We start from the raw sequence: 17,631 nt of genomic DNA, 5'->3' as shown, positions 1-17,631 counted from the left end.
GTGTTCAAGAAAAATTACACCACCACCACCATTATACCACCAGCAGAAGTCTGAACTGTTGACATAAGGCAGAATGAATCCATGTCTTTATGTTGTTTATCCCAAATCCTGAGCCAACCGTCTGAAGAATGCAGGAGAAATCAAGGCTCAGGTAACATTTTCCATTCTCAGTTTTATGTTATTAGCTGACAGCAGTGGTCTTCTGCGGCTGTAACTCATCTGCTTCAAAGTGTTGTGTATTCAGAGATTCTTTTGCATACCTCGGTTGTAACTGGTTGTATGACTTGCTGCTGCCTTCCTATCAGCTCTGACCTGACATCAACAAGACATTTTCTCCCAGACAACTGCCGCTCACAGCCAAGATACAACACAGAACAAGACAAATCTTCTAATTGAAATATTTTTCTTAATTTTTTGCTATGTTCAATTTTGTGACGTTTTATTAACTTAAAAAATAAAATTATTTAAATGAATTCTAATTCTGTACGTTTGTTGCTATTTGTTTATGATTCTCTCCATATACATTTTATAAAGATTACATATGTTTATTCTTTATCTTTTCTTACTTATCTAAACGTAGTCTGCTTATTTTATTTATTATTTTATTTTAATTTAATTTAATTTATTATTAGTTTTGGTGTTTTGCTTCCCCTGCTGGTGACTCCGGGGTAGTTCGCACGTCTCCTGCCGGAATTCGTCATCGTCCGGGTCTGAGCCGTTTCCTACTTCCGCAAACAGAGGGCTGCGAGCTTCCCCGTTTATCGGCAGATCAATGCGGCGGCGGACTTCTGCTTCTCATTTCCTGGCTCTCTTTAACATTTCCGACACCTCTGACATTTATGAGTGATTGATCGGCGTCATGACGGCCAACAGCCGCTGCTCCGCCGCGGAGCCCCGGGCTGGAGACCCAGCGACGGGAGATCGAGTCTCTTCTGCGGGAGTGCGAGCTCCGCGCTGGGGAGAGCTGGTGAGAGTCCGACCGCCTCTCCGCTCCACACATACACACACACAGACAAACACGGTGACAGGGCTAACGATTATTTCCACACGGGTAACGCTGCTAAACGGTGATTAACCGGTTTAACTGTGGGGTGGAGCAGCTTTGGTGTGGCTGTTGGAGTTTTTCTGGGACGGTTTAACGGCTCAATGCTACATACTAGCCGTGTTAGCTTGTGCTAAGCAGGCAGACGTTACTCCGACCTAGCCTGCGCTGTTAACGTTAGCCTGTCGACCAGCTGTCTCCGATGAGGCGTTCAGGGTCGGCTCGTATCCCCCGGATCGTGTTTTTATCACTGAAGCCGAGCCGGTTTCAGTCCCAGTTTATTCTCCTATGGGCGACCTCCTGCTCATTTAGGAGTTAGAATGCAGAGCAGGGCCGCCAGTGAATATTTTCAGTTTCATTTTCCAGTGAAGAAGGAAAGATTTAACTTGTAGTTTTGTGAAACTATAAAACACTCATACTGAAAGTCAAATAGAAAAATATGATTGAAACATTATCAGCAGGGATGATATTTGTAAATCGACAGATCAATCAGCTCTTCATCAGATCAGCTTTTCAAAACAGTCTAATTAGTTCGTGAAATAATCACAGTCTATAATTTATAACCTGTTTGTGGACTTTGAGTTTTCATCTGTCTGGTTGCATATATACCGATCTCTGTCCACATACTCAGGTGGCACGGTGGTTAGCGCTGTTGCCGCACAGCAAGAAGGTCCTGAGTTCAATTCCACCATCAGGCCGGGGTCTTTCTGTGTGGAGTTTGCATGTTCTCCCTGTGTTTGCGTGGGTTCCCTCCGGGTACTCTGGCTTCCTCCCACCGTCCAAAGACGATAGTTTGAGGGGATAGGTTAATTGGATAATCCAAATTGTCACTAGGTGTGAATGTGTGAGTGAATGTGAGCGTGAATGGTTGTCTGTCCCTGTGTGTTGGCCCTGCGACAGACTGGCGACCTGTCCAGAGTGTACCCCGCCTCTCGCCCTATGACAGCTGGGATAGGCTCCAGCGCCCCCCGCGACCCTGGAAAGGATAAGCGGAAGCGAATGGATGGATGGATGGATGTCCACATACTCACAGTTAATATTTTGCCCTTTAAACATAAAGAAAGTCCCAGTTAATTAGCTTTAATACCCAGATGAGGTGAGGACATGAGGCAGGAGTCTTTATGGACTGTGATATTCCAGAAGACATTGTGATTTGAAAGGCAGGTGGCTGAGCTTAAGGTTTTCAGATCTTTACAAGGAGTAAGCAGGATGGGCAGGAGTGTAAATGAGTACACAAGCTCAAAGTTAGAGAGGCATGGTTGAGCTGGTTTGGACATGTGCAGAGGAGGGATAGTTGATATACTAGACAAAGGATGGTGAAGACAGAGCTTCCAGGCAGGAGGAAAAGAGGAAGACCTCAGAGAAGATTGATAGATGTAGTGAAGCAGGGCATACAGACGGCTGGTGTGACAGAGGAGGATGCTCAGAGAAGGGATGGGGTGAGCAGGAGGCAGATGATCTGCTGTGGCGATCCCTTATTAGGGACCTACTCCATGGTGTAGTGGTTCAGACAGTTTGTGATCACAGTAGGATACACAAGTCCCTCTGGGGCCCATGAGGAGCAGCTGGAAGTAGCTTTATTTCTAAGTTTTAAGCATTAAAAAGAACTTGGGTAGGCTGTCATCACACATCCACGACAGATTGTTTTTTCCTTGCTTGTTCGGTGAGATTAGATTTGACTGCACAAACAGGAGAAACCTGCAAAGTCCAAACCATGAAAACGTCTTGTTTCAGCCAAGTGAACTTAGCTGACCAGAGAGTAAAAGCAGCGTTAAATCTCTTATTACTGAATGTTATAACTGCAGCATTTTTATTTTTGGCCTTTTCTGGATGGATGGATAACTCTTCAGAGTTATTTCAAACTTCAGCAGACACTGAAGGAATCAGCACTGTGTGAGAGTGCAGCCTTTATTAAACCTGGCAAGTCTTTGAAAACACGTTTTTATTTCGAGTTTTTTCATTTGTAAAAAGCTTTCAGTGAAATATTGTTTTATTAAGACATTTAAAAGACGATGACGGTCAGTGAGAATTCTCCTGTGATCACAGAAAGTACCTTTAAAGGGAAACTGTGTTTACGGCTGCAGCGAGCTGCTGATTAACTGAGATGCCAATTGACAACGGCTGCATCAGACATGCGGCGGGAAATAAACAATAAAATCCAGACGCTGGTTAGAACACGCCCCTCATTCCTTCACACTTAAAAAAAACCTCTTCAGGGTCTCAGGAAACAGAAGCACCGTGACTCTGCAGGGTCAGACGTCACCAGGATTTACTTTCTGTTCAATATTCAAATAAATCACAAAGCAGGCCAGCGGCTGCTCACAGGTTTACAGTGAGGCCATCCAGGCTGACAGTTTGATGCTTCTGTTTTGGGCTTTTGCCCACATTTACACCTTCAGGAAATCAGCCACAGATAGAAAATTATTTATCCATACAAGAAAGTGCCAGCTTTTACATTTTTTATAAAGCGTCGGAAGGCAAAGCGGTTCTCTGTCAAACAGGAATAAAAGAATAATGAGTCCTTAAAAGCAGAACGCTGCAGTCTAACCTCTGAGGACTGATGCTGCGATGGATTTTCATTCCAATCCAAACCATCAGATTTATTAACGCCTGCCACTGTGACGCTTCCTGCTCTGCTGATTTGGTTTTAGCAGCTTTGGTTTCACATCTAATTTTGAGCAGGTAGTGTCTCTGCTGCAGCTTCAGATATGACAGAAAGTCTCCGGTTTGATGAAAACGGGTTAGAAATGCAGGATCATGAAGTAATGACTATGTTAAGCTTCTGGTCACAAAGAAAGCAGAAGAAATCCCAAACATTCAGATCACCATGAATTTATTTTAGCAAAACATCCAATATTTGCTGCTTCTGGCGTCTCAGGATGCAGTGATGTCACACTAATGTGAACTGTTTACGGTAAATTATGTAATCTGTTCATGGATTTTTCATTAGTGTGATTTCCCAGCCTCCTGGTTTTGTTTGGACTGTTTTTAAAAAGAAAATCCACTAAAATAAAACCGTGACAGAGAAATAATGTTTCTGACAGAAGATCCTGTCAGTTCATTTTTAGGCAAAAATAGTGAAAATAACGACTTATCTAAAGGTTTTGGTGTCTTTCATCAGGATATTTTGGGGGAAAACAAATGATTAACAGTCACTTTGTTTTTTTTTTTTTGTTTTATTTACCAGGTATTAATTGATTATTTAAGTAATTCTTACTCCCATCTCTGGGAGTAATCTCAGGTAAGACGTCGATTTAGTCACGTGTCTCGTGTTCGGCTGATTTGTTAGCGGTAAACTTTATGATGGAGGCAGCAGTGTTTTATGAATGTGTCCTCAAAGAGCAGTGTAATAATGTGTGTGTGTTGTAGGTATGTGGTGGATCGCCGCTGGTTTGACCAATGGAAGGAGTTTGTGGAGACCGGAGATCAGAACTCGACGTCTTTCCCGGGTCAGATCGACAACGCGGAGCTGTTCGAGGGTCAGTTACGCTTCGTTTGCTTCAGCAAGACACAAAACGATGTTTTCTTCAGCGAAGTGTCGTGTCCTGCTTTCAGATCTGGACTCGTACCACCTGAAGGATCGTCTGGTGGAGGACGAGGACTTTGTGCTGGTGCCGGCAGAGGCGTGGCACAAGCTGCTGGCCTGGTACGGCATAGCGGACGATCAGCCACCGCTAGAACGCAAGGTAACATCACCACGTGCCGTGCGGTACCCTGAGTCCAGAATGAGAGCGGAGAGTTTTTGTTGGTGAGGTTTTGAAACACATAAAAATGAAAAACCTCCCCTGATTTAAATTTGGCTGCTCTCGCCTTCAACGCGTCTCCTCGCGCAGCTCTGGGCTGCTTGTAGTCTGGCTGCTGTGTTTACATCACTTCCTGGAATCCCTTTTTTGCATCTCTTTCTCACATCTGAGCGCCGCTGTCAGATTGAGGATCAGCTCTGAGACCCGAGGGCGGAGCAGCAGGGCAGGAACGCCACCATGATCGTCACTCTTTCTGTTTCTCGTCCTCCGACTGTCAACACAAAGTTTTCCTGTAATCTCCCGAGAAAGGACGAGCCTTTGAAGCAAAACTAATATTAGCTCGTCACTGATATGATGGGTAGAATAAAATGAAATGAAAGAAAGAAAGAAATGAAAGAAACAAGAGAGGGAATAAAACCTTTGACTTTTTTATTATGCAGCTCAAACGGCCTCAGATAACTGCCACAGACTCGTCACATGCTCTCTTTTCCTGGTGAAGTTTGCACATCGTTTTCATGTAACTTCCACATAAATTCAGATATTTTAAAATCATGACGGTCCGGATCCATCCTTAGGCAAACCTTTGTCTGCACGCCATCACCGTCTTTGCTCGCTACATGACAGATTTGGCAGATTTGTCTCTTAACCAAAATAAAGTTCACGATGAAGACTCGTGTTTCTGGTGAGATCTGCTGCTGCGAGGTGTGAAACAGCAGCAGCAGCCAGAGCTGCACGAGGAGGCGAGCTCCAGGAACAGCAGTGAGCAGTGAGTTTGGCTTTATGGGCAGAGCTGTGAACTTTTACCATAATGAATCTGCTGGCAGCCACGCTGTGGTGAGCCGACCCTCAACTGGTGACAGGAGGAAAGTCCCAGCAAAGTAAATCATTCACTTGTAGTGTGAAGCATTGGTTTAATGTTGGATCAAAGAGTAGGAAGCAATATTAGTAATGGTTATGGCTCAGACAGGTTAGTGTAGTGACAACTGTGTGTGTGTGTGTGTGTGTGTGTGTGTGTGTGTGTGTGTGTGTGTGTGTGTGTGTGTTTCAGGTGGTGGACCTGCCCAGCACTCTGAAGGTGGAGGTTTACCCCATCGAGATCTTCCTCTGCCTCCACAGCAACATGGAGAACGTCATCACCGCAAAGTTCAGCCGAACCGACAGCATACGTGAGTCCGTCTGTGGGTTTGTGTGTGTGCGTGTCGGCGAGGTTAATGTTAACGAGAGGAGACGTTCACGTTTAATCAGCCTTTTCTCTGCCTAAAGACAAAAATGCTTCGTAGTTTAGATACTTTCTCAGACTTTACACACCACGCTCGTCAGCAGTCAGTGGCCCAAACCTGCCGGCTGCCGGTGCAGGTGTCCATGTCATCCAGGTGACTGCATGTCGCAGATTACCTGCACAGGAGCGGCTTCACACGGCGTGACGCAACAGAAACACAAACAAAGGCGGCAGACAGAGCTGCAGTTTGGAAACGATTGAATAACCTCCTGGTAACAATGAGTCGGTAAAAGCTCAGGCTACCCAACCTGTTCTCAACAAACTAGTTGTGAAGGGGAGCACTGCTGTCAGTTCATTCAGAGGTTACCTGTGCAGGTAAGCAGTAGGGCGGGACCTGCTTTAAATGTGAGGTCATTTTTTTTATTAGTCAGATTCAGTTTTAGAGAACGTTTGACAGCAGCAGCTGTGAGGATGTATGATAAATACATATATACAGTAATAAAGAGGTCACTGCTTACAGTTATTTATTACTGAGGAAAACTGAAGCCTGTGAAAGGTCGTCTTTGTACAAACTAATAACTAATAAAGTTTAAAAGACTGAAACTGATGACATTCACTCATGAAACTTCACCTGAGGACAGATTCCTCGGTCATCACATACAAAGTCGCGCTCCCCGCAGTTTTTTGGGTCGAAGCATTAATTAAAGGAAGTTTAACTTCCACTGCGTTACAGAGTTCTCCCATCAGTTTCAGTGCTGTGGTCTCTCTGTTTGCACGAGCAGGAAGGCGGCGGTTCATCACGAGCGTCGTATTTATTTATTAGATTTGTGAAGGAACACGTGTTAGTCTTTATGTTAACAGGAAGCTGATGTCAGGGGCAGAATATGTTCCCCTGAGGGTTGCTGTTTCAAACACGGTGCTTCCTGTGTGTGTGTGTGTGTGTGTGTGTGTGTGTGTGTGTGTGTGTAGATTCGATCCAGAGGGCGATGTGTCAGGCCTTCTCGGTACCTCCGGGCTCAGAGTGCCGTCTGTGGATGAAGAGTTCGGACAGCAGCTGCGAGCGTCTCAGGAACGTGCACATGAGCGTGCTGGACGCCTGCTTGAGCTCGGGGATGGTGAGCATGATGCTACAGTCTTAATGTCGCTGCATGTGTGGAATAATTCTCCATGTGCCGATGACGTTTCCCACTTCTTCATAGCACCACTCTAAAATAACAAGCTGTCCACCTCAGAGATAAGCTGGAACATGCCTGTGTGTGTGTGTGTGTGTGTGTGTGTGTGTGTGTGTGTGTGTCAGACGGTGATCATGGAGACAAGGAATGCAGACGGCACCTGGCCGAGCTCCAGGCCTCAGATCATGTAAGAGCACTTGCCTCTCTCTCTTATCGCTGTCATCGTTCTCTCTCCACGTTCCATCGTCTCTGTTTTTCTTCACCTGCTTAGTTTTAGTTTTTTTGCAGGAATTTTTTTCTTCTTCCTTTTTTTTATTTGTCATTTCCTCTTCTTTGATTTCACCTCTTCCTGTTTGGAGAAGTTGCGTCATAACGTGACCATCGTGATGTTTGTCCGTCGCCCTCTCACAAACGCCATGTCACAAAAACTGTTAAAATGCTTCATTCATTGACTGTACTGTTGATCTAAATGATGAAATGTTAGGACAGCTGTGCTCTTTAATGAATTCAGCTGGTCCGAGCATGTTTCAGCTGACTTTGCCACATATTTGGTCAGCTGACCCTTTGTTTTTGTTTGTGTTTCCTCTTCAAGAGCAAACAGGCGTTTCTGTCTCTGTAACGCTGCAGGTGTTGTAAATGCTGCTGACTCTGTTCTCGATTGCAGGAGGAACTCTGTGGAGGAGCAGGACTCGTACAGAGGGCAGCCGGGCGTCTGCGGCCTCACCAACCTGGGCAACACCTGCTTCATGAACTCAGCGTTACAGGTTTAAACTGATTGTTTTTGTTACTTTGGTAACTACACCAGACACATGGATCATGTGTTAGAGAGAGAGAGATGTCACATGGTTGAGCAGGTGACATCCCTCAGGGCGGGGCCTGGGGTGGACTCCAGCCGGGACCACTGAACCAAATACCTGATACTTAATGCGAGTGTCAGTCAGGAAGTGCAGTCCAGACCATCAGCACGCACCATTTGTATAAATGCAAACCCACCGCTGACAATGTTGCTGCGTCGAACATGAATGAAAACAGGACGCTGTGATTTACAAACCTTTGAGATGTTTTTATCTTCTGCTGTTAATCAAATATGTGTTTACGTGATTTTACACGGCGTCCCGACTTATTCTGTTTTTTGTTGTTGTTTTTTTAAGTATGCAGTGACTAGTTGGTTGCTTCAGAGTTCGGAGGTTTCTTCCTGTTAAAAGGGAGTTTTTCCTTCCCACTCTCACCAAAGTGCTGCTCATAGGGGGTCATATGATTGTTGGGTTTTTCTCTGTATGTATTATTGTAGAGTCGACCTTACAATATGAGGTGCAGTGAGGCGACTGTTGTTGTGATTTGCTGGTGTATAAATAGAATGAGTTTAGTTGAGTTTGCTAAAGTAATTGGACATCAGACGCTTTTCTTGGTCCAGCTTGTGGTTTGTCCTTTCAAAGTGTGCTAAGGTCCCGCTCTACTAGAAAACTAGATTTGAAGACTTCATTGTCATTCATTGTTATTTTCCTATGAGAAAATAGACAATAAACGTGTGTTTGGTGTTTTTTGTTAGACTGAAGCTTGTTTTCATTTTGGCACCTTCAGTGAGAGATGTTTGCTTCACTTTCACTCGTCACTCTGACTGCAGCTCAGTGTGAAACGCCGACACGTGTGAGCTGCTCGACACTGAAATGATGCATTTGGCAGCTGAGTGTTCAGTTACTGTTGAACATGTGCAGGGTGCAAACCTCAGAATAAAGCAGAGGGTTAGTCCAGGAATGTGTAACTGTCTAAATATGGCACAGACTATGTTTTGGTTGTTTTGTAAAATAGTCACATAAAGGTTTTCTTCATTTCCTGGCAGAGCAGAGGTGAAATGCTGCCGCGTCTTCCTCTCTGTATCTGATCCCTCTCGCTCTGTAATTATGTTTCACTGATGCAGTGCTGAGCTTTGTGGAGCTCAGATCAGCGTCCAAATGTCACTTTTCAAGCAATAACTAGATCTGAAGGAATTTGTGCATCTTTGAAGTTCTGTAATTGGATTTTAGCAGTTTCAGTTTTGCAGCGAGTCATGAAACCTGCTCGGTGCATAATTAACACCCGTGTGGTGTCAGTGTTGCTCCTTGGATTTCTGCAAAGGCACTTGGAGCTGAGCGCCAGTATATCCACTGAAAACATCACTTCATGCATGAGAACACTTATTCAAGGTTTTAATCAGATGATGTCACTGCAGCGTGCTCTGACCAGGCGCCGTCAGCAACAAAGCTCGTTTAAAATGATAAAAGCAAACAGACGTCCATCTCTGTGTAGTTTTATCCCCAGACTAAAGTATCTTTGCAGGACTCACACTTCAAACTGTTTTCCTCGAGGTTCAACTCCTCAGTTTATCCTCAGGCTTCAGCAGCTCTTTCAGCTCCTCCCCCTTTAAGCTAACTCTGTTCTGATTGGCTGCCCCTCACTAACAGATGTGTAGTAACTCCTCATGTCCTCCTCTTCCTCGTCTCTCTGCAGTGTCTGAGTAACACTCCTCCCCTGACGGAGTACTTCCTGCAGAACTCCTACGTGGATGAGCTGAACTTCACCAACCCTCTGGGAATGAAGGGAGAGATCGCCGAGGCCTACGCCGACGTCATCAAGCAGATGTGGTCAGGGAGGCATTACTCTGTGGTGCCGCGCGTCTTCAAGGTAGCCGCACATTACCCTGACAGGTGTCCCATTACACTCGGGTGTGTCTGTTTCACCTGTGGAGTCGAACCAAACAAACACACTGACGTACGGTAAAGCTGAGGCTGCGACGTGTGGCGGGTCGTCCAGAAGAGCCGGAGTTTGTGACTCAGCACGACAGAAATGACACAAACTGACCTGAAAACATTTTTAATGAACATTTTTAAGAGTGATTACATTTACACAGGAAACTAACACAGATATAAACATAGACTTTATTAATCCCACTTATTACAGCAGGACAAGCAACAGGAAGAAATGTGAAATTAGAGATTTATTAGAAAACTTCTGAAGGAAATGTCATGAAATCCCAAATAAACTAAAGTATCAGTGCAAAACATAAAAACTCAAAAAGTAAATACATAAATTCAGTGAAGTCAAAGCCTTCAGGTTACTCAAACGTAATCTCAGACTCCGCCCTCTTGAAGATAAAGAGGCGGAGTCTGTGATGTGTGTGGCAGAAGCTTCGGTCTGATTGAAGTGGTGCGTTTCCCTGCTTCCTGTTTGTGTGCAGACGAAGGTGGGCCACTTTGCGTCTCAGTTTCTGGGCTACCAGCAGCACGACAGTCAGGAGCTGCTGTCCTTCCTGCTGGACGGGCTGCACGAAGACCTGAACAGAGTCAAAAACAAAGAGTACATCGAGCTGCGGGACGCCGACGGGCGACAAGACCAGGTGAGAGGCGCCAGAGCAAACGCTGACTCCAGCTTGGTGTGTGATGGGCTTCATGTCTTTATATTTCACCTTTCAGTGATTTTCTATGTTTGAAAGCTTCGTTGGTTTTAGCTGTGGTCGATTCAGCTCCTGTTTAATCCGACAGGAAGTGGCGGAGGAGGCGTGGCGTAACCACCTTCGGCGGAACGACTCTGTGATCGTCGACACGTTTCACGGCCTCTTCAAGTCCACGCTGGTCTGTCCCGAGTGCCACAAAGTTTCTGTGACCTTTGACCCATTCTGCTACCTGAGCGTCCCACTTCCTGTCAGCAAGGAGCGTGTCATGGAGGTGTTCTTCGTCTCTCTGGACCCGTACGCCAAACCTGTCCAGGTAACCGCTCATCACTGACCGTGGTAGTGTAGTTCTCTGCAGTTACACTCAAAGAGATGCAAGTGTGTTTCCGGTCTTTGGTTCTCTTCTTATCCAGGAAAATTCTAACTTCTGTGATGTGTGTGTGTGTGTGTGTGTGTGTGTGTGTGTGTGTGTGTGTGTGTGTGTGTGTGTCTAGCATCGTGTTGTGGTTCCTAAAGCAGGAAAAGTGTCCGACCTCTGCTCAGCTCTGTCAGAGATGACCAGCGTACCGCCCACTCAGGTCAGTGTGTGTTCAGGTTTCGGTTGATGTGACTCTTAAACACACTTTTAACCTAAACTGAAGATTCTGATCACGTGCAGATCAAAAGTGGTTTCACTGACTGCACATTAATCCAACCTTTGTGTGCTGTTTTCTCTTAACGTTTCTGGCTTCACTTTGTAACACGTGAACTCTGTTAGAGCAGCTTTGCATGACTCAGTTCAAAATAATCCTCCTTTATCTTACACTGGGCCTCAGTCCATCCTGTATGAAGCAGACCCCCCTTTAAAGCTCCTCCCCCTGACTTTGTGTTCCAGATGGTGGTCGCCGATGTCTTCAATCATCGTTTCTATAAGATCTACAACATGGGCGAAAGTCTGAGCGCCATTCTCGACCGAGACGACATCTTTGTGTAAGAAAAACAAATCACTCCTGTGACCTTCCTGTCAAACAGAAAAGACTTTCTGTGACTCACCTGCTGAACCCGTGTTCAGGTACGAGCTGAGTGTGCTGGAGGAGCAACCCGAGGAGCAGGTGCTGCTGGCGCTCTACCTGAGGGAGCGCTCGCACTACAGAGACTACGGCTCGGGCGGCGGCTCGTACGGCACGTCGCTGTTTGGACACCCACTGCTGCTCAACGTGCCGCGCAGCAGCTGCAGCCAGGAGGCGCTCTACAACCTGTTCCTGCAGAGACTGGCGTGAGCAGAGTGCACACACACACACACACACACACACACACACACACAGAGTTTTTGAATATACTGAGTTTTGCTGGGCGGTGTCGCTGTGTGTGCAGGCGCTACGTGCGACTGCCTGATCCGTCTGAGGAGTTGGAGGAAGAGGAGGAAGACGATGAAGAGGAGCTGTACAAGACTCAGACCAACGGCATCAGTGATGGTATTAATTTTCACTTTCTGGTTCTGAGGTCTGATGCTGCCCTTCGTTTCATGTTGTCATAAATATATTTGTTTGGCTTCTGTCTCTGAGTTGTGCGTCTTTCACAGTTTCTTGTGTTATCTGGTGCTGAGTGAGCTCTGCAGCTGCTGCTGGCTGCTTTTGTGTTGTTTTCTCAGATGACGAGCAGGAGGAAGTGGAGCCTGCTGGCCCGTCCCAGACAGATTACTCCTGCGGTGACGCGACCCCCAACAGGAAATCAGACGGCAACACCACAACGGAGCCACAGGCTGAGGAGAACCACACTCAGCCCTTACCGGACCACGGAGACCACGGTGAGAACAGTAACGGCTCCCTGAGCCAGACGGAGCCCAGCTGCAGCGGAGACGCCAACAGCGCCGATGACATAGACCCCAGCGAGCAGTCGGGCGGTCCCGCAGAAGCCGACGGCAGCTCAGAACCACCAGCGGAGCAGCCTCATAAACCAACTGAGGAAGAAAATGAAGAAGACAAGCAGGAGGAGGCGTGCTCTCCCAGCCCGCCAGCCAATGAGCATCCGGCTAAGAGGAGGGCATGTCATGTCAGGAGGAAGCGTCTGTTCAGCATCCAGGCGGTCAACTCCAACGGGACGACCGAGAGGGGGATGGGAGAGGGAGGAAGTGCTGTGTCCTTCAGCTGTGAGTGTGAACGCACAAACACAACCTCTGTGACATCACACTGATGTCATTCATCAACCATGTTGAACCATGTTGGACCAGTGCAGCAGGAGAAGCAGAATAACCATGTTATCAGACGATGTCACATCCTGTCCTCACGCTTCCTTTGTCTCTGCAGCTCAGCCCTACGTGGCCATCGACTGGGAGCCTGACATGAAGAAGAGATTCTACAACGAGAACGAGGCTGAGGTCAGCGCCAACATTTAAGCCTTCTGCACTCGATAAAGCACAGACTGTATGTAACACGTTCACAGGGCGTGTTCTGAATAACTGAGGGTAATATGTTTAAATAAAAATGGCACTGAGTGGGTCACGAAAACAACACGACCTTCTGTGTTGGTTTCATATAGAGACTGATCTGAATCATCTGGTGTTTGGTCAGTGGTTTAAACAGAGGTGAGAGATGGAAAGTCCGAGGCTCTGTAAACATCCAACATACAATAACAGCATTCCTGTAACATCTTAACAGGCTGACTGGTTCGAAGGATGTAATTTAACACTTGTCAGGTGCAAACAGAAGGACTCTGTGATGAAACCTGAATGACAGAGAAGATGATGACAGATACGTCCAGAAAACTCAAGAGGAGAGATTTTTAAAGTGAACTTCCTCCTGAGCTTCATGACTGGATGTTCTACACGTATTTGTTCTCTTGCACCTCTGACATTAACGTCTGTCTTTCCTCCTCCTCCTGTGTAGAAGTACGTGAAGGATCCCAGCATGGAGGTCCCTCAGCAGCACATGACTGTTCAGCTGCAGCAGTGCATCGAGCTGTTCACCACTGTGGAGACACTGGAGGAGGAGAACCCATGGTAACACGCACGCACGCACAGAGTAGCGAGAGTCTGAGGAGAGCCCACCACACTGTGAGAAACCAGTGAGGAGTAAACTGGTGGACAAGCTCAATTAAAAGACTAAATACTCTGAAGGTTTCACCTGTTTAAAGTAAAGACCAACATGAAACATCTGTGGATCTACGTCAGCCATTCGGTCGTTGTTACTGTAACGTCCAGATCCAGAGTGGAGCTTCTAGCTGATGCCTTCCACGTTTTCATTTCAGTGGTGGTAATTTAACCTGCTGTGGTGCTGGGTGGCCTATTAGGCACCTCACAGTGCCCTCTAGTGGTCACCCTGGAGTCAGCGCACACTTTCAGTCCAATCAGCAAAATGAGTCGGGGCAAGTCTGTGCAAAACCTGTATGCATGTGTCAAGGTTTTACATTCATCAACATGTAAAATCTGATGAGCTGAGATGCTGGGCGGCATGGTGGTGCAGCGGTTAGCACGGCTGCCTCACAGCAGGTCCTGAGATTGAATCCAGTCTGGGTTCTCCCCGATTACTCCGGCGTCCTCCTGCCGGATAATAAGTGCTTGATTAAAGTGAGAGTAATAGATTGGCAGCCTGTCCGGGGTGCGCCCCACTCTCACCCTGTGACAGCTGGGACAGGAGTTCCATGTGACCCAGAATTGGATTAGTGGTAGAAATGGATGGATGGAAATGAGACTGACAGGTGTGTGGAGCAGCATCCCTCGTGGACGCCGCCTGGATGACGAGATATTCTTTGTTTCATAATCTTGCTGTCGTTTCGCTTCTTTGACTGAATTATGAAAACTTTTCATTCAAAGCAGCAAAATTTACACTGCACAGCTTTATTGCAGATACTCTGCTGTGTGTGTGTGTGTGTGTGTGTGTGTGTGTGTGTGTGTGTGTGTGTGTGTGTGTGTCAGGTACTGTCCGGTGTGTAAGAAACACCAGCTGGCCACAAAGAAGCTGGATCTCTGGTCTCTGCCAGAGGTTCTCATCATCCACCTCAAGAGGTTCTCCTACACCAAGTTCACCAGAGAGAAGCTTGACAGCATTGTGGAGTTCCCCCTCAGGTACACACACACGCGCGCACACACACGCGCACACACACTCTGAGTCGCAGACTGAATGGCGACATGTGTTCATGTTACAGAGACCTCGACTTTTCTGGCTTCCTCCTGAGGAAGACTCTCTCCAGTGAGGAGCCTCCGAGCCGCTATGACCTCATCGCCGTGTCCAATCACTACGGAGGACTCAGAGATGGACATTGTAAGCTCGTCGTTCATGTTGTGGTCAGTGATTTGTTTGTCACACGACTACATGACTTTAACCAGCACGTGTTTCTGCAGACACCACCTATGCGAAGAACAAGGACAACGGTCAGTGGTATTACTTTGACGACAGTAAAGTGACCTACGCCACAGAGGACCAGATCGTGGTCAGTACCACACACACACACACACACACACACACACACACAATGATTTCATTCATTCTAGCACACAGCTGTTGAGTCGTACTGATTTCACTCTGATCTTGTCACCTGACTAACGATCATTGGAAGCAGCAGCGTGTTGTCTTTATTTGAATCAGACCAACGTGACGTTTCTGCGTCTCTCCTCCCGCAGACCAGCGCTGCCTACGTTTTGTTCTACCAGCGACAGGACAAGATCAGAAAACCCACACTGCCCGCCCCTAACACAGGCCCTGCCTCCTCCACCCAGACATCCAATGACACGGCTTCCTGCAAAGACGACGAGGACGACGCAGGGCCGAGCGCTGCCGCCTCCGCCTCCAGCATCACTATGGAAACAGAATGATTGAGTAATTTGGTTTTCTCCATCAGAGCAGCCTTTTCTTTGGTTTTTGTCTTTATTTTTTTTTTTAGAATTCTCAGTCTATTTATTTTTTTAATTTTATGGTGGCGACACTTGAACTTCCTCTAACGACGTCTCTTCATTCCAAGTTACCAAAAGCAGGAAAAAGCACATCAGCAGGCGGAGCTTGCAGCTCCTCCTCCTCCTCTTTCACCGTGAACTCTCGACACTCAGGTAGTTTGGTGCACAAAGACTGAAGGTGACGTTTGCTGGAGGGCGGAGCTTAAACTCACACCTGAATACAGAAAAGCAGTCTGCTTCCTGCTTCAGGGACGAACTGAACCCTGGCATTTAAGCTCTGACTGTTCACATTTATAAGTTCATCTCCTCTTGACTCGATTTTTGTAATCTGACATTCAAACGTTTGAAAAGCTGTTTAATTAAAATCATTTGAATTTTTCTGGATGTCTGATGCTCGTCCAGGTTGGGAAGACCAAACTTTAGATTAGCCCACATTCGGAAAACTCTTTGGCCAATCAGCAGCAGCTCTGAAGTCAGCTGACTTTTTCTTTTCCTTAAACTGTATATAAAAGACGGAGAGTCTCATTCTAATCATGAGTGATGAGCGTTTCAGAAGTCACAAAACTAGCTTTGCGTTGTGTTCAGTGAGGCTTAAACAGCGACTCATCGAGCAGCGTTTAGTGAGGTCACAGAGAGCGAGGGTCATAGTTCCGCCACACCTCCATGCAAACAGAAGTCGCCCCCTGGTGGTCGTTAGAGCGAGGGCCGATTTAAAGCACCAGCATTAGTTTAGCTTTCACACGTCTGTTTTATTTCTGCGGTCATGCGAACGTCTGCGAGATTTACCACTAACAGAGGTCAAAGGTCGCCGCACACTTTTCACCTGCACTTTTTTTTTTTTACTCTTTACATCAACAAACACGATGCAGACGGGCGCCGGCGAACGTGCCCACCAGCATTCTTTTATCTGGGGTAAACCTCGCAGACGCTCACACGACAGAAAACGAGCGTCAGCTGACTGAAGAGGCCGCGCTGAGAGCAAACGAGTTCACGTTCACATTGTTGCATTTTCCACATTCAAAGTTTTTACAATTATTCAAGCTGAGTGAGTTTGAAAAGCCAGTTTCTCGTAGCAAATGTCTGAGGCAGAAATTTAATGACAAAAGTTTTTAAAAAGTCATCTGTGATCAAAAAGACACGTTTAGGAAATAAGAGCACAGAGATGGTTTCAGTTAAAGCCTTAATTAGCGAGCAGCTCTGATGTGGCAAACCTGCGACGACCTTCTGTATTTGCTGTAAAGTATTCGGAGACGCACTGATTACATCGGACAGCTTTGATCCGAGTCTCTAAAACAGGCCAGTCTTTTTTTAAGTTAATTTCACAGCGAGTTCATGCTGAATCTGATTTAACAGAACTAACGATGATCAGACTTTATGACATTAATGCAGTGATTACTTTATTATCAGCTCCTGTAAAAACTTCATCCTCTGAACTAAAAGAACTGAAGTTTGTTTTTCCCCTCCGAGTTTCTTCGATTCATCCTGAAGCGCATCTGACATCGTTTAAAAATCCAGCTCTGAACTACAGCTCAGCATCGTCCTGCGACAGATAAAACTGTTAAATACTCATCTATAAAGCATAGTTTCACTTCCTTATTTCTTCTTTCTAAACAGGCATGCCTCAGTCGCTCGCTGAAGGGGATTGTGGGTAATCAGAGGATCGAACAAAGCTGTCAGGGATGAGAAATGAATTTTTCTCTGTATATTTTGGTCATTTTCTTTCGGGTATTTATTGTTTTAATGGAATAATTGCAGCTGTCACATGACTACAGGTGGTGCGGGACATTTTTCCTATTTATACGCGAAACCTTGATTGAGGCTGAAAACACAGGACGGGTGTGCGCGTGCAGAGGCGGGCGCAGAGCGAGCTCCTCACTGATTTTTAAACCAGCGCTGTGTACAGTATTTTTGTATTGTAAGTAATGTAAGATTAATATGATCATTCCTGGGTGGAGCAGCAGGGAGGCTTGGGGTGATTTCTTTCTTGGGTCTTCCTGTCAAATATCAGATGAGAATATTTTATTGTACTTCAATCTTTTGATATGAATAAAACACGATTATTACCAGACATCCGTTTTTCTTTGTACTCTTGGCTTCTGTCTCGTTATTTTAGCTTTAACTGCGTGTGTGACGGGGAGGACACGCTTACACCTCGTACAGG

The 17,631-nt window shown here is 46.2% G+C and overlaps 1 protein-coding gene across 1 annotated transcript; it reads left to right on the top strand.

The window, feature by feature from the left end:
- Positions 1-649: 649 nt before the first annotated feature.
- On the top strand, positions 650-17,538 carry usp11 (ubiquitin specific peptidase 11). Its single transcript, XM_005477806.4, is given in 22 exon segments — positions 650-891; positions 893-967; positions 4,412-4,521; positions 4,598-4,728; positions 5,834-5,951; positions 6,974-7,119; positions 7,302-7,363; positions 7,841-7,940; positions 9,664-9,837; positions 10,391-10,549; positions 10,695-10,919; positions 11,098-11,181; positions 11,478-11,572; positions 11,655-11,858; positions 11,957-12,057; positions 12,234-12,731; positions 12,889-12,959; positions 13,468-13,580; positions 14,496-14,645; positions 14,726-14,841; positions 14,922-15,010; positions 15,201-17,538. Coding segments are annotated over 22 exon segments (3,045 nt in total). The 5' UTR covers positions 650-859; the 3' UTR covers positions 15,393-17,538.
- The last annotated feature ends 93 nt before the right edge of the window (positions 17,539-17,631 follow it).

The sequence above is a fragment of the Oreochromis niloticus genome, linkage group LG20 (assembly GCF_001858045.2).
Source record: "Oreochromis niloticus isolate F11D_XX linkage group LG20, O_niloticus_UMD_NMBU, whole genome shotgun sequence".
Taxonomy (NCBI): domain Eukaryota; kingdom Metazoa; phylum Chordata; class Actinopteri; order Cichliformes; family Cichlidae; genus Oreochromis; species Oreochromis niloticus.
The sequence above is the reverse complement of the archived record's forward strand: the minus strand, read 5'-3'. Positions and strand labels throughout refer to the sequence as shown.